This window comes from Episyrphus balteatus, chromosome 1 (assembly GCF_945859705.1).
Source record: "Episyrphus balteatus chromosome 1, idEpiBalt1.1, whole genome shotgun sequence".
NCBI classification, from domain to species: Eukaryota; Metazoa; Arthropoda; class Insecta; order Diptera; family Syrphidae; genus Episyrphus; species Episyrphus balteatus.
This window is the reverse complement of record NC_079134.1, coordinates 52,081,101-52,098,506: the sequence shown is the minus strand read 5'-3', so window position 1 is coordinate 52,098,506 and position 17,406 is coordinate 52,081,101. Positions and strand designations below refer to the sequence as shown.

At 31.4% G+C, this 17,406-nt stretch overlaps 1 protein-coding gene across 2 annotated transcripts in view; it reads left to right on the top strand.

The window, feature by feature from the left end:
- LOC129905632 (toll-like receptor Tollo) overlaps positions 1 to 17,406 on the top strand; it is a 234,054-nt gene that overhangs the window by 191,623 nt on the left and 25,025 nt on the right. For both annotated transcript variants that reach the window (XM_055981161.1, XM_055981160.1), the window contains 2 exons: positions 3,382 to 3,508; positions 10,944 to 11,141. In XM_055981161.1, the coding sequence (XP_055837136.1) occupies positions 3,382 to 3,508; positions 10,944 to 11,141 (325 nt within the window). The remainder of the gene's footprint in view (positions 1 to 3,381; positions 3,509 to 10,943; positions 11,142 to 17,406) is intronic.

Sequence of the window (17,406 nt, the reverse complement as noted above, 5' to 3'; positions counted from 1 at the left end):
CTGGATAATTGCCCAGCTGGAAGTTCATATCAAAACTCTGTCTACTTGACTCCTGAATATTGAGTTTTCAAAGCCAGTGATCAATTTCAATGAGCGTCCCAGGTTGTGTATTGGAATAAACGGAAGCTGTTTTGAATGAAGTATTATTTGAGATGATTACATTTATCAACAATAGGGTTTAATTACGCTTTCAATCTGCGGCCACCTAGAATACTTATAATCAATTAAGTTGGCAACTGTGTTGCCATAGATACCTACTGTGTTTTTAATTTAATTACAGTTCCAAATACCGACACACAAAGTTTAAGTATGAGCAACTTCCTCAATTTTAATTTTTTATTTGCTCAATTTTTTACTTTACAGTTTAGTACCACTTCAAATTAATTGGCACTACAAAAACTTTTTGGTTTTAAACATGAATTCTAAAAAATACCCATTCACAGATACCTTATTTTTTCTTACGTTTTTTTTTTTTTTTGTTAGCAAACTTTCATCCATAGGATACAAAAATTCTAGTGAAAAGGTTGATAACGAAGTACCTTTACTTCAAGAAAGTTCATTGCTCTAAATTTGCAGCCAGAGATACATTGTTTGCCTTTATAAACCTCCTAAAGTATATACTTTTTTTTACATTTTCTCTAAAGTTCACGACCTCCTTAGTAATTCATCAGAATTCTAATTAAGTCATACCTCCTTTGGCTGCTTTTTCTTCGCATCTGCTTGTTTATATTCTCATTCAAAATTAAATGAAAACCATAAAAAAGCTCAATCCCGCTCGAAAAAGAAAAACGAAAACAAAATCCCACGTTTCAATCCATTTGAAACAGTGGAGTGTGTTTGTTATTATTTTTTCTTTCTTTTATTTTTTCGTTCATTCGAACTCTCGCCCTCCATCACCATCACTCATGAGTGACCCTTCTTCTTGGGTAAATGAATGCCTCGGGTGGTTTTATCATCACGAAGCTTTATTTTGATTCCACCAGCTTATTACTTTTTTTTTTTGTTCTTGGATTCGCACATCTGTCCTCTAACAATAGTCCTTTTTTTTACATCAAGACTAAGCAAGGACAAACATGAAAAATAATAGGTCGAGAAGGAAAACGTATAAAAAAAATCCCAAATTGTAGGATGTGTGTCTTACTGCATTGCATATAAATATTAATAATCCTATTAAATCGCGGTCCTGACTCCTCTGGCTAAAGGATTATCAAGCTTTTTGGTGAAGCTAATTTTTTTGTTTGTTCTTATTCGTCCTTCGACTTGATGTGGACGTATATGGAGATTAGATGTTTATTCATTTTGTGAAGTAATAGTCCATGAGGAACCTTTAGCAACTAAAAATTCTTGCTTGGACTTACTATAGGATTTGAGATGGATGCGAGGTTTCTTTGGGTACAAAGGTTTCTCTATCTATTATTTTTGGAAATAAAGCCCCGGAACACTTCTGCGTCACGGCACAACATCTATCATTGTCACTGTTCTAGTACAAAAAAAATGCCTTCGATTTAATATGGGTATATATTGTGCAAACAGCTAGGGTCTGATGTTACAACAGGCCGTGATCACAGAAATTGAGGAATAGTTTCCACTTCCTCTATAAGTAGGTATATCTAAAGGGTGTCCCAAAAGTCAACGTCACGTCGATACGAAAACGGTAGAAAGGGTAAGTGGTGACTGTTATCAGAAAATAGTGAAAAAAAATCGCAGCAATATATTTTGGAAGTTATGGGCATTCGAAAAAAAAAATGTTTAAAATGGTCACCCTGTAACGGTCTTTCATATGCCGTAACAACAAATCTTAATAATAATTAATAATCCTGGTAACAAGTGCATTCAAAAAAATTAACTCAGCAGCATCAGTTTTAAAACAAATTTCACTTTTTTGCCCAACTAAGTAGTCAAAAAACCGTAGAAATCCGGCTTTTTTTATGAGGTAATTTTTCCATATTTTTTTAATTTTTGTACCCTTTCAGAACTGAATTTGTATTTTTAGAAATAGTAAGTGCTGATTTTTTAAAAGATAAACAACCTTAAATAAAACTCGAAAGGTAATAGTTGGCAGACTACGTTTTAGCATAAGTTTATGAATGGGAATGTCGCTTTATAACGATCCCTGCAGAAATCGTTTGAAAGCAAGCCGCAAACCGAAATGAATTGCTTCATCTCCTGAAAAACACTCATTCTGTCGTGCATTGTTTAAAGAAAGAATTTTAAATTGGAAGTTTGAATCGAAAACATGAATAAGTTAAAAATGGTGGAGTGACCAATAGCATTATTGGTTCATTGAGAGATGTTTTGCCGGCAAGCTAGCAAATCGGTTTGATTACCGTAACGTTGTGGTAGTGACCAATGAGTACACAGAGAAAAATATGAACATAGCACTAGAACAAAAATCGCGATCAATATTTTCATGGCAGGTTGGTTCAGGTGGTAAGGTGGACGACTAATGATTTGAAGTCCCCAGTTCGATTTCCGGCCTGGTCGGCTTTTTTTTTTTTTTCTTTTCAAAAACCCTACAAGTGCAGATTTTAAAACAATAAGGAAAACCCGATTGTTTTAATAAGGTTTCCTTCTTGGATGAAAACCATAGAGAAATCTTATTGTTTTTGTTCTATTTTATATGGTCTATTTTTCTCTGTGTAGTAATGCTTAAATCAGCTTTTTCCTAATGAAGGGGACAAGTTCATTAATTTGTGGGCTTACACCTACATAGGATCGATCTGCCCATTTGATTAGCTTGTTTAGATTGTGTAGTACCTTTTCTCTTTTACATGATTCTTAATTATTATCTATTACTTCTAATCCCTCTTTCCCTTACTCAAAAAAGTATTCATCTTCTCATAAAAAAGATTAAAAACTTTCTTAGAGTGCTCGTTTCAGGTCTCATTCCAGATAGCATGAACCTATATTTACTTGCGGTAAAAAAAAGAGTACGTATACGCCACAGTGTAAGTGGACAACATGCAAATGATATGAATTAAAACTTTTGTCTGGATGCAAACACATCGTGATCGAAATAAAATAAGAACTTGCACTTTTCAGCGTGAATAAATAAATATAGAAAAACGAATTATAATTTTAGTTACTTAGTAACCAAAAAGTCCTTTTTATGGATTTTTTAGCCAATCCTGTAAAGCTGCTTTAGCGCTACATTTCATTCCTAACGGATTTTTTTCCTGGTGCACTTTTTGGTCCATTAATTTATTATTCTTCGTCACTGGTGGTTCACCTTTTTTCTTAAAGATCCTAAAATTCAGCATTAGTTAAAAAAAAAAAAAAAACTAGTATAAAGTCAGTATAAAAAGTATTCACCAAATATAGATAACAAACAAAAAATAAAAGCCACTAATAACACTAATTAAAAATTCTTTACATTTTCAGATGCTCCTTAAATGGTTCGTCCTTTGCCTTTGGGCAATGCCTGTACTAACCGGAACAAAAAAATGCCCCATGGAATGTTCGTGTTCAACGGACGAAAAAGATCGCTATCAAACGCTTTGTTTAAGAGGTATGTATATCTTTTTTTTTTCTGAAAAATGTTCTTCTTGCCTTTATAATACTATTCAAACATTATGTTCAGGCGCGTAAAGATGAGAGGTGTATTTGTTTTTATATAAAATTAATGTTTTGGTTGGAGTTCTGTATCAAAAAAGTTTACAGTTATGTTATAAGAAATGAGGAAGTAACCAAAATTTTCTATATACGACTCAGCGCCAAGATTAATGTTAATTGTACAAAAGTCCTTTTTAGATGCGCTAGTTAAAAGCGCGATTCTCGAACCTTTAAACGCTTTTTCTGTCTGAACCACGTCCCTGCTTACCTTTCTTACCAAGCATTATTGTGTAAGCAAAAAGCTAGGTGTGTAAAGGACACTGGCAAAATGGAAATGACTTTTTTTTCGAGTTAATTGTGTTTAAAGCAAGTCCTCTTTGAGAACAAAAGTACACCGTAATGTCCTCTGACACAAAGTTGTATACATATCACTATGACTGTAAAAGGGTGGCAAAGAAAACGCGTTCCCAGAAGATGTTATACTAACTTGACTATACATCTAAAGGGTAGGTATAATGTCGTTTTTTTGCGGCAAAAGTGGCGGCGGCCGGCGTGAAGTGAAAGCGACACGCTAGCAAAACGACAATGAACAAATGTGAGTAAACCGTAAAATATATGTAAGGGACTAAAGATATCTGAACTGATGCACTCTGCACTGTACCTCTACGTACCCAAGCTCCAGCCAGCACAAAAAGTATGTACAGTTGTACTTAAGAGTACTTAAGCATACATGAGTGAGATTCCTGTTGTAAAGGGTGATGGCAAACACTCTATATCCGGTACAAAGTATGTGCATTGTGTAAACACAATGGCAGAAAAGATTGTTGTGGGCTATTATTTTCATTGTAATTTTCTTTTGCTATGTCGGACTCTTTGGGGAACAACGAACAAGTTTGAATATTTGAATTCTTGTAGAAGGAATGAATATAATGTTGTCACAGTGTGGTTTTTGAAATAGAACATAAGTCGAACACGGAAAACATATTAACTGGTGATATGAGTTTTGAGAGGATTCATGGGTTTTTGGACACATGTTGTTACAGATAGAAGATTCCACATTCAAATGTACATATAAATACTGTGATATTGATTGAAATTTAATGGTCAGTTCAATGTGATTTGCTGAGTAATTAAATAAAGGGAAAAAATCCTTTCGACAAATCCAAAATCCAGCAACCCTCTCCGACTCAGAAATAACTTGGGCTCAGAAAAAAATCGTTTGTATTTCGTTAATAATTTAAAAATGAAACATAATTCATAAACAACCCTAACGTTTTTGATGGCCGTGAATGAATGAATTTTGGAGAATTTATTTTTCCTACGTTAAAGGAGAATGCCCATCGATACGAATGAGACCTATATTCCCTGAAAGCGCTTTAATAGAAGATAACAAATCAAGGGTCCAGGGGAAATAGGGCACATGTCCACTTTTTGTCAAAAATAAAATACTGATGAGTATTTACTGAGCACTATCTTACTTTTATAAAACAAATTCAAGCCTTGCTGAAAAAATAAATAAATTGTGTGCTTTTAGTACTAAGTTGCTTGGAGAACAAAATTTTAAAATGCGTTTTTCTCGAAATGAGTTGGAATGAACTTGTGCTGTTTTTCCCCTGGACCCTTAAAATATGAATTTTTTTTTCAAAAACCATCCCCGGAACTTGCTATGACGATTCTTATTTTCAAACAATAAAGTGCTTTTTCTAAAACTAAAACTTTTTTCAGGGAAGTCTGATCGTCTTGGTTTTGGTTCCATGAGATGCAGCAACGAAAAATATCCTAATATCATGTGCCGTAAGCTAAGGTTTATTTTTAAATGACGCTGTTAGCTTGTTTTTGGTTGAAACGCACATGATAGACAAAAAACCCACTAAAATTATGAGGATGTGTCTGATAACATAAAATGATTGGTATCTTGGGTGGAAAAATTAGAACTCAATTTGTTTCAATTTCATTTCTTCGCCAGACTCTAACGCCCAATGCCGTCTTTACCATAAGGGCACACGGGGCCCGTGCCCAGGGCCCCCATTCTCAGGGGGGCCCCGAAGTAACGAAAATTTCTCTCACACATTTATTCTCAAAACATTTTTGTCGGGCAGACCATCTACCAAAAAATTTTAGTTTTTATATGGCAACCAAATAAAGTTTTTTCTACACCTATACGGAAAATACAATATGTTTTCAAAATGAAAACAAATTATGTGGCGTTGTATGCGGACAAAAATTTAAATCCAAACGACCAAACCCAAATTAAATTTTCCAAAAAATAAGACAATAATATTTTCAAAAAACAAGAAAACACTGTAGGTAAGATTATTTATTATTGATAAAAACAACGAATTCTCTTCCATTATCTTTTTCATAAATAATAGTTTTGTTGGAAGTTCGCAAAACTGTCAAATTTGTAGTCCGTTGGAAAACGTTTAAAAAAAAACTATTGCCGGCTCATCGAAGGTACATCAATGTTTTGATAATTTTTTTGTATAAACCTTTTTATGTCAAAATATTCATTAAAATCGGTTGTGTCGTTTACATTAAGAAATCGGTTCTATGGCAAGAAGGTACCGTTAATTACGGTCCAAAAAATATTTTTCTTATTTCAAAAGTGCGTTCTTATTTGCAGCATTACATGTTTTTTTTTTCAAAGCAAAATCCTTATCCGTTTTTGAGAAAATTGCAATATCTCGAAAACTTTATATTGGAGATATCCGTTAAAAAGGAGACATTAAAATAAAATAAAATAAAATAAAATAAAATAAAATAAAATAAAATAAAATAAAATAAAATAAAATAAAATAAAATAAAATAAAATAAAATAAAATAAAATAAAATAAAATAAAATAAAATAAAATAAAATAAAATAAAATAAAATAAAATAAAATAAAATAAAATAAAATAAAATAAAATAAAATAAAATAAAATAAAATAAAATAAAATAAAATAAAATAAAATAAAATAAAATAAAATAAAATAAAATAAAATAAAATAAAATAAAATAAAATAAAATAAAATAAAATAAAATAAAATAAAATAAAATAAAATAAAATAAAATAAAATAAAATAAAATAAAATAAAATAAAATAAAATAAAATAAAATAAAATAAAATAAAATAAAATAAAATAAAATAAAATAAAATAAAATTGAATAAAATAAAATAAAATAAAATAAAATAAAATAAAATAAAATAAAATAAAATAAAATAAAATAAAATAAAATAAAATAAAATAAAATAAAATAAAATAAAATAAAATAAAATAAAATAAAATAAAATAAAATAAAATAAAATAAAATAAAATAAAATAAAATAAAATAAAATAAAATAAAATAAAATAAAATAAAATAAAATAAAGTAACGTCTCTTAGAAATCACGTACAAATCGTCTGTATCGAGTTTTTAGCGAATCTATCAATCCGTTTGAGCTCTTTTTTCCAATTCTTCAAACAGAAACTTATAACCGGTACAGGGAAATTATTGGCAGTATAAAATGTACAATTATTGGCAGTGGCAACGTTTGATGTCTCAATGTGCGTATTATTGGAACCCCCTACCAATAATAAAGACACTAGGTACTTTATATGGAACGATATATTGGCAGCCCTTTTTAACCAACCATTGCTTTTTAGCCAACCATTGTTCTTATTTTACTTTCCAAAAGGGCCCCAAATTCTTGTGTGCCCAAGGGCCCCAAGATAGTTAAAGACGGCCCTGCTAACGCCTTGCTTGTTTTTCGGTCTGAAAACCCCTGGGGTCGAACTACGGCATACGTTCGTTAACGTATGGTTGCTATGCGTCCTTATTTTTTTCTACTAATTAAATAGAGAGAGCAATAGTCAAAACGTTAACGCATTATCGTAATCGTGTGCCGTAATTCGACCCCTGTTTTGTTGAACTCAAATTGTAATATCTAACTTCAACTTTGGAAACTTTTAAACAAATTAATAAAATACAAAGGAGAGTGGGCATTTTGGCCCATTGGTGTAACACATTGAGACATACATCAAATGAAAGGTCTCGATGAGTGTACTTTTTTTTTGTACGGGCACAAGTCTGTATCTCGTGCAGGGAAAGTGCAGTGATGCATTTTATGTCTAAAAATGTATGTAATAAAATTCAGAAAAGTATACATTTTGGCTAGACGCTCGATTAACTTGGTTAAAAAAAATTACAAAACTGTGTTGGGAGATCAATTGGGCTACTCCATCACCAGTTTTCACCCATGACGCAATGCATTTTTCGGTTTTTAAAACACTTTTGTATGGGACGTGGCTCATTTGTGTAACACATTGATACATACTTCAAATGAAAGGTCTCGATTAGTTTGTTATTTTTTTAATATGGCCAAAAGTCTGTACTTCGTGCAGGGAAAGTGCAGTGATGCATTTTATGTTTAAAAATGTATGTAATAAAACTCAGAAAAGCATACATTTTGACTAGATGCTCGATTGACTTGATTCAAAAACATTATAATAACTTTGTTTTGTTGGACTAATCCATCAACTGCTCTAATTTTCTAAAAAAATGCATTTATCGGTTTTTATGGATTTATGAAATGCAATACCTACCAAAAAATGTTTGAGTTAGTATATGATTTTCTGTACTTTGAAGTCGTGTGCGAAACTACCTTGTTGGTTTGAAAGTAATTTAAATATACGATGGTTGTGACTAATTTTTCAAAAATGCAAATCAAACCTTAAGTTATTTTACTAATAAAATGTTGGAGTGAATTTAAACCCCAAACAATACCTTTTTTTGTTCTAAAAACACAAACATGTAAAATAAGCTGTAATACATTTTTGAACATAAAATGCAACACTCCACCTTCCACGAGAAAGAGTTTTGTGTCCATTCAAAGGAATAATGCGCTCATCACCTACCTATTATTTGATGTAAGTCTAAATGTGTTACATTTATTTTTGAGCATAAAACGCACCACTGCACTTGCGCTGCACGAGATATAGTCTTTTGTCCATACAAAAAAATAACACGCGCATTGAGATCTTTCATCTAATGTGTGTCTCAATGTGTTACACCAATGAGCCACGTCCCATACAAAAGTGTTAAAAAAACCGAAAAATGCATTAAGTCATGGGTGAAAACTGGTGATGAAATAGCCCAATTGAACTTCCAACACAGTTATGTAATGTTTTTGAAACAATTTAATCGAGCACCTAGTCAAAATGTATACTTTTCTATATTTTATTACACATATTTTTGAACATAAAATGCATCACTGCACTTTCCCTGCACGAGATACGGACTTCTGCCCATACTAAAAAACAATACACTCATCAAGACCTTTCATTTGATGTATGTCACAATGTGTTACACCGATGGCCCACGTCCCATACAAAAGTGCCCAGTCTCCTTTTTCTGCGTGTTGCTCTACATAAAAGTAAGAAATTGAGTTATTATAAAACTTGGAACTGTTAATAAATTTGCAGGTAAATGAGACGTATGACTTAAAAAATGTTTTGATTAATTAATTGTTTCTTATTATTCGCCAATGCTTAAGTTAAAGAATTATAAAAAACAAAAATCAATTATTGGCGGAGGAAGCAAAACACGGTTACAAAGTCGAAATTTTTCGATACTTCACAAGAAGTGTATTTAATAGAAAACCGTAAGTTTGGAATGTACAAGTTACAAAATTCTGAGAGCCCTAAAGTTGGCCTATCAGCATATTTCATTTGATCCTATACTTTTGGGACACGCTGTATACGGTTTTGAAAAAGAAAATTAAATTGTATTCAATTTCATGATTTTTTAAATGGGCTGCACGCCATTTTTAACGCCAAAAAGCACCGAAAAAACACTGTGCAAAGCACAATTTCATCCTCTATACGAAGTTCATACGCCAAAATCCACTTATTGGCTTTTTTAAACCGTATTTAAAGTGTGGACACATTATTTCAAAGCATTTCTATAATGCTGAATCGAATGATACCAAAGATGTTCCGAAATGACCAACCTTACCAAAACTTTTTAATCCTATTTATGAAAAGATATATTTCTTCAGCAACAACTAAAATATAAACGAGAAACTCGTAAAAATAATGGTACACTTGTTAAGTTTGACACTTTGTCTGTTTTAATTTTTTGAAGTGAGAACGAATTCATTATTGGAAATGGGAGGATTTGTAACATGCATCGAAACACCCTGTTAATTAAATCTTTTACCTGTGAAATTCGTTAGAACTGTTGGTATGGTTAGCAAGAACTAAAAGAGTTTACTCAAATATCAAAGGTGAAAGTGTTTTTTTTTTCGAAAGAAATCAAAAGATAAGAACAAAAATTAATTTCCACTGAAATTTCTGATTTCCTCTTCATAAATACAAAACTTTATGGTTTTTAATAACATTTTCTCTGGTAATCAAAAGTACCTAAGTTCAAAATGAATTTTTTTAAGAAGTGAAATGAAGTAAATTGAATCTTTTAAAAGCTTCCTTTTTCATTACAGAGAAATAGATTATTTTTAACTTCATAAAACAAGAGACTTTGATTTCAGGACACAGTGAATTTTTAAAGAAATCAAAACTATAAGGGGGTCAACGCAAAACTATAAATTTTATGAAAACAAATGGCACTCAGCAATTCAAACACTTTTGTTCATTTAATATTTTAAGAAATTTTTTGACTTATGTCAAACTTTAAAATAAAATGTGAATCTATGTGATTTGGTAAAATATTCATAAAAAATATACAGAAAAAACCAACAGTCCTTAAAAAGATCAAATAAAACAGCTTTTTAAATTTTTAACGACCACCCAGAAAATCTACATACAAATGTATGTTTTTTTCCACACATCATGCCTTAAAAAGCATAAATAAAACAAACAACATCCCGGGGAAAAAACACAAAAAAAAAAGTCTTTCCAAAGCAAATGTTATTTCATCCAATATTTTAAAACAAAAATCCCCTTAGCCCAATCCAATTAAAAGTCAATACCCTCGTCGATTTTCTGATTTACTTTATCCTATATAAAACAAACCCTTTCGTTTATCATCATAATATAAAAGAGAAAAATTTTTCCATCAAGGACTTTTGCTGCCAACAAAAATGTCCTATTATAAATCAGTTGACTAAGTAACGAAAATTCTAAATATCCGCAGAATCACATCCATCATTATTAACTGTAGTCCTTCATCCTCCCTCGTTGTTTCCTTTGTTTCTGTTTTATCTCTACCGGAAGTTGTCTGCCACTGACATTGCTTCTTCTTCTTCTGTGCCGAGGAAAAGGAAAAGAATATCGACTTTCTTTTATCTCATTCTGTTAGACATTTCTAATTCCATTAGCATCACTCACCAATATTTGATTACAATGTCATTTGATTTGTTCATTTTATTTCATGTTCTCTTTTTATTTTTTTCTTATATCCTTTCATTCGTAGGCGGCTTATCAGCATTTCCTGCCAGTCAATTGGATCCCGATGTCAGAGTTGTTATCATCAAAGGACCAAAAAACTCAATAACAATTGGACCGATTTTTAAATCATTTGTTAAGTTAGAAATCCTCAAGATAACTGACTCGAATGTTCCTGCAATTGGACATGAGACATTCTGGGGAAATGTTCATTTAAGGATATTGGGTAAGTTGTTCATTATTATACTTCCTCATATTTTTATGTTCATGATGATGTATATAATGGAGTTGGAGGGAGGTATAATTATGATGAATCACTTATTCAGTGATCATGGTTTTTTTTTTGCTTCGTTTTTGCAACATAAGGAGATTTAATGGAGTTGAATTGAGGCAAATTATTTCAAGTGAATATGATTGAAAAATAAATGAAAATGCCATTTACAATGGAAATTTTTCCCGTAAGGCCATAATGTTTTGAAAATTTAATTGGTTTGCAGTTTTATACATAATTGAAAATCTAGAATAAATAATAGGTATATGCTGCTGTGTCGCAAGTACTTGCTCCTATTAACTAAAATATTAAACCTTTTTATAAACTTTTTAAAAGAATAATTTTAATTTAGTTTTGTTATAAATTTTTCAAGAAATATAAAAAAAGGTATAAAAAGATAATTTTAAAACTACGAAAACACCATAATTTTAAACTCCAAATGAAGAAGGTATGCCATTTGATTTCTTAGATGTACAGTTGTGCTCGTAAAAATAGCGTGTTCCCCAAATAAAAAAAAGTCTAATATTATCAACGTTATAATATATTTCACAAAACTTCAAAAAACAAACTAAAGTATTTTATTTATATGTATTACCAGAAAAAATTAAGATTGATTTTTTACCGTTGCTTTTGTCACAGATACATCAATTTTAAAAATTTGTAGTTGTTCACAAAAATAGCAGTGCATAACATTGTACAGCATCTATAAGGCAAAAAGTAAGAGAAACTATTAAAAGTTGTATGAAAGTGTATTAATTATTTAAGATTACCATTCATACTTTGTAAAGAAACCATTATTTTAATGACTGGAATGCATCTTCGTGGCATAGAGTCCATTTAATTTTGACACCTCTCGGCTGGTATTTAGTTCCATGAATCTCGCACTTCCTCCCACAATTCTTTCGAATTCTTCACCTAATGAACCTCATTACATCCCCTTACATCCCCCCACAAGCTTTCAATGGGGTTGATGTCGAGGGATTCGCAACTCAATAACTTCTGAAACCGTTGTTTTGCCCTTTTCGAAGTATGCTTTGGTTCATTATCTTGTCGGTATACCCAAACTAAATGTATTTCCTCTTCAGGTAACATAACCTCCTCGAGAATTTTTACGTATTTTCTCCATTATACCCTTGATGGGATAAACAAGCCCAACCCCGTTGTATGAAAAGCATCACTGCACTGCCATTCTCCACCATTTTCAGTATGTATCGTGGATCGTTTGATCCATTTTTTGGTCTTCTCACATATCTACTCCTTTCGGTCGTCAGGACGGGATCCAAAAATATTTTGTCTATATCAAAAGTAGGAATTTGTATGCCAGAGTTCACCTATTTTTTAATCAAAATCGTTAGAGCTGTTTTTGAGAAAAACTATTTTTTCCATTTTGGTCATAAGTCACAAGTACCGTTTGGTCCTAAAAATAAAATTTGAATTTCGCCGCTAGAGAATCTTCTTAAACTCATAGCTACCAAGTTTGAAGAAACTTGCTCCAGTAGTTAAGGCTGTGCATTAAGATAGATACAGTCTGACAGACAGACAGAATTGCGGCACCCACTTTTTTGCATTCTCTATCATCGCAATATCATGTATGATTGTATCTCATGTTCGATTTTTTTTACAAATCCTTAGCTTGCCCTATAGTACCGCAAGTAAAAAATTGGGTATAATTAGGTATTGGTTATAAGGTCGATCGTAGAAAACGAAAAACAAATCAATTTGGTGGTCCTGAAATTATCAGAGAAGTTAAGAAAAATCCGATGATTATACTTGTCGCATATAGTAGGTATTAGAAAATACAAAATTAAACATTTCTAATAAAATTATGCGTAAAAGACAAAGGAACATAGTGAATAATTCTCAATCGAAATATCAAAACACAAGACACAACATTCCATTTTGAATATAAGAAACGAACTGATTTATTCAAGTAAAACTAAACTACATTACAGCTACATATACATATATGTCTTATATCTAACTTACTTCTACAGATAAGACTATTTACATAGATAACAAACTGGATAACGACGGTGTGATACAGAGAAGCATTTGTTTGTAACACGATCCACACAGATGTGTGTCATAAACACAATCAGTGTGAATCATGTATACAAGGATCTATGCCATATGCCGTCGCCGTCCACTTTGAACCTTAATATGTACATAACATTCCTATGATCATAAAATATTATCTATATTTAAATGTTAGTACAATGATGCTTAAATAGATAATTAAACATACTCCCGCCATTGACATCATTGTAAATGTGTCAATAAAAATGGTGTTCGGGTTATGCTGACCTGCAGAAATGTCGTCGTTAGAAATTGGCAAAGTGTTGTGGTAGGTTCCATAAAACTGATGAGTGATAGTTATGATCGTAACTTTTTAAATCCTTTGCTCTATAGTATAGTCAGCTATTGAATTGTACACTCTGGAGTCCATGTTATTTCGAAGACCCATTAGTTAACGCTCTATGTGTGGATCGTTGGAGATTCATAGTGAATTGTTGATCTTTATAAGGAGGCGAAAACCAATTTTCAATAATTTGCTGCTAGGACGAATTCTATTACAAGACGCACGGTAAAATGAAACTCTCATTTTCCTGGACAAAGCGCAGCTTCGAGTTATAAAAAGAAAAACTGCTTGGCTTCATACTTTTTCTTTATCATAGATCAGACCAATATTTCTTCCATCAGTCAGTATTTCCATTACCATTCACGTCCATTACGTTTCTGATGGTAGTAAGGAATAACACCAGCATCCATCAAATTGATCCCGATAGCAAATATTATTTTTAGGATTTTTCTATTTGAATTGAAAGATTTGTGTCTTTTCTGTATTCCCGGGCGGCACATCAGTCGCTATCTTCAATACAATTTAACTTGCAAGCTTGTTGGTCGAGTCCTTAACTGCATTCCTTGGATACTCATGAAAAGTCGACTAAGTTGAAATGAAATTGTTTGAAGTTCATCCGATAATTCTTGTATGAGCTTTAAGAAGTCCACAGTGCAACATCAACGTGTCCAATATGGTTTCCAACATAACAATCCGCAGAAGTCTACCAATCCTTTTTCCCAATCAAATTCCATATAGCATCTTCATCGCCTTAAAATTAGCGTTTAATTACTTTTACAAAAGTTTTGTATATACAGTAAAACCCGGATAAGTACCTCATCTTAAATGCCCCATTTTGATAGGCACTAAAGCGGGTAAGGTACTTACAAGAACCCGCATAAGTGCTCACAGGCAGTTATCTCTATATTTATTTTTAATAATAAAAAAAAACATGTTTGATTACTAAAAACATAATCTTCACAAAACAAAATTACTTTGATTGTTTAAAATAGCTAACTAACTAATTTCTACCTATGGTAGAATTTTAGAATTTTAAAGCGGTTTAGGAAACGAAGTTTTTCTTACAGTTCAAATTTGTTTCAAATGTGTACTTAAAAGAATTTTTTGCAAGTAAATTCAATTATAAATTTGAAAAGCCAGGCAATTAAGCGGGGAAGGTAGTTAAGCGAAAGGTACTTAAAAGATCAATTTTATGTGAAAAAATGCTTAAAATTTTGGTTCTAAGAAAACAAAGGTACTTATGCGGGTTAGGCACTTAAGCGAGAGGCACTTATCCGGGTTTTACTGTAATATGCAATTAAAGTTATGAATAATAAATTCTCTTGAATATCTTAGTTGATATAAAAAAATACCATAAAGTTTTAATTAAAAAGATGATTAAGACAATATTTTTTACTAGATCAGTTTAATTTTTTAACATTAATATATCATTTATTTTGTTTCATTATTAATTTTTGCAATAATATAAGAAAGAAATAACCATCTCAACAAAAACGATTAATCTATTTTGAAGACTATATTTAAGTACCTAAATAAGTAAACTTATTTTAGATAGTCATATATCTTACTTCTATGCAATTTAAATTTTATAAACCTAGGAAAAGGACAACTAATGTAAAACGACTTTATCGAAATCCCATTGCTTGTCCTTGCGTCTAGTACGCGATAAAGGCCAATTTTGCCAAAGATTTTCTTTGATACCCTGCCACTTTCCCAGGGCATAGGTATAAATAATTTTTTGAAATGAATTAGTTTCATTTAAATAAAACGACAAAGTGTCATTAATTTTATTAAAATTAAAGATTCCTTTTAAATCTTTTGGAATCAGACTTAACCATCTTGATTTGTGATGGTTCATATTTAAATAATTGCCTTGAGGATGCAAGGTAACTATGAACTTTCCTGTTTCAAGTTCAATGCATCTACACTGCCCTTGGGATCCTGAAAGGTAGAAATGTATATTAATACATGATTTAAAATAAACAATGAACATTCTCTGGAAGCCTGAAATTAAAATAAGTATTTTGAAAGTTAGAAAAACACCTTTAATAAAATTATTAAAATTATTTTGAGGACATACTCGTATTCCTACTTTATTGTTCGGTTTATTAGTACAATATTTTCCACGTATAGTAAGCCATTTTATAATTTTAAGATAAAGGAAAGATTTCTTATTTAAAATCACAACAAGCAAATAACGATTATCGTACAACAATAATTTCCATTCCATAATGATTTCCTTGGACATACCAAAATATTGTTTAGAAATCTTGACAGAATACGTAGGAAGATCTTCATTTATTTTCGAATAAAAAAGGTTAGTGTAAGAAAGACTTTTTAAGCAGTATTTCAAAACACCAACTCTTGCAAAATTAGAGATTTCAATGTTTATTTTATGTTTTAAATTTATTTTAAATAAAAATTGAAGGTTTTGATCAATATTATCAAAAAAATACTCTTTAAACACATCATATTTTGTTTTCACCATTTTTCTGTGTTTATTTTTAAAGAATCCTTTGCGGAGGAGATAAACTTTAGAATTTGGAACACTTAGGGTTTCCTTTACTTCTTGTTCCTCGGAGTCCTTGACTTCCTTTATCATATAACTACTAAGGGAATTAAGAAATGTTCCCATTAATTTTGGCGTTTGAGTCTCCATTGGAACACGATCTTTTTCATGAGAACTCAAGCAGTAAGAACCTATTTCTACTGCTAATGGATGAGGAATCACATCAAGTTCCTTTTCATAAAAACTCTGATTAAGTTCTGAAATTTTTTGATCTTGAGTCTCACTTGGATTACTGCAGATCATAATTTGTTTTCTTTTAGAACAAATCAATCTACGTTTTCGAATTTAACAATTTCTTCTTTATCAGAATCCTCATTGTTAAAAATTGGTAGAACGCAATTTTCTATTGAATGTAGAGGTGCCTTTAAAACAGGCTTTTTTATGTCAATGCCTTCTATGGCATGCATTTCATTTAAATTTTCCTGCAAAGGAACCTGTTTCCTTTGCGCTCCTAAAATATCTAAGAGCTTGGTTTGGCGAGTTTCGAACACAAAATCCCTTTCTCTTGTAGCACTTTCGCGAATTCTTAAGCCAAGATCATTTTCCAATGACTCTTGAGAAAAACTCTTTTTAATATGTTTCGGAAGCTTACACTCATCTCGAACATTTGGGAGCATCGCTTTTGAATTAAACGTAAAGTTAACGTACCAACACTCGTCATTTGACGAACTATCTATCGTTGATACAAGAGAAGTATTCAGTTCAAATTTTTCTCTGCTTTTGCCAAAGGTAAATTTTGAACGCATTGGCCTTTGAGGTGAATTTTCTTTTTCTCCTAGAAAATCTGGGAGCTTATTGCAGGGAGTTCCAAATAAGGAACTAATTCTTTCTGGAGCTTTTTTACGTTCATTAGGTTCAAGATTTTCTTCTTGACCAAACGTACATTTTTTGTAGCCACACTCTTCAATTGAAGTAGTATTGGGCTTTGCTGCCGAAGGGGAATTGAAAGTAAATTTCCCACTGCTCTTACCAAAGGTAAAATTTTTATACCAATTTTTTTGGTATAACTTGTCATATATTCTCACTAAGAATATAAAATGATCGTTGAGTTCGTCCTCATAATCAATATTGTCGGAACCATACTCTATAACCTTGTTGTAAGCGAAGAAGGCTAGGTTGGCCGACTTTTTGGAATCAGTCAATTTCTCAAGTGTTAAGGTTTCGTTTTTGAAGTCTGTTATACAGTCTTCAAAATTTGAGATTTTAATTTTAAAATTTCTTTTCACAGAAGGATACACGGAATACTTACCATACTCCATACTTTTCGATTATCACTCACTTTTTTAATATTT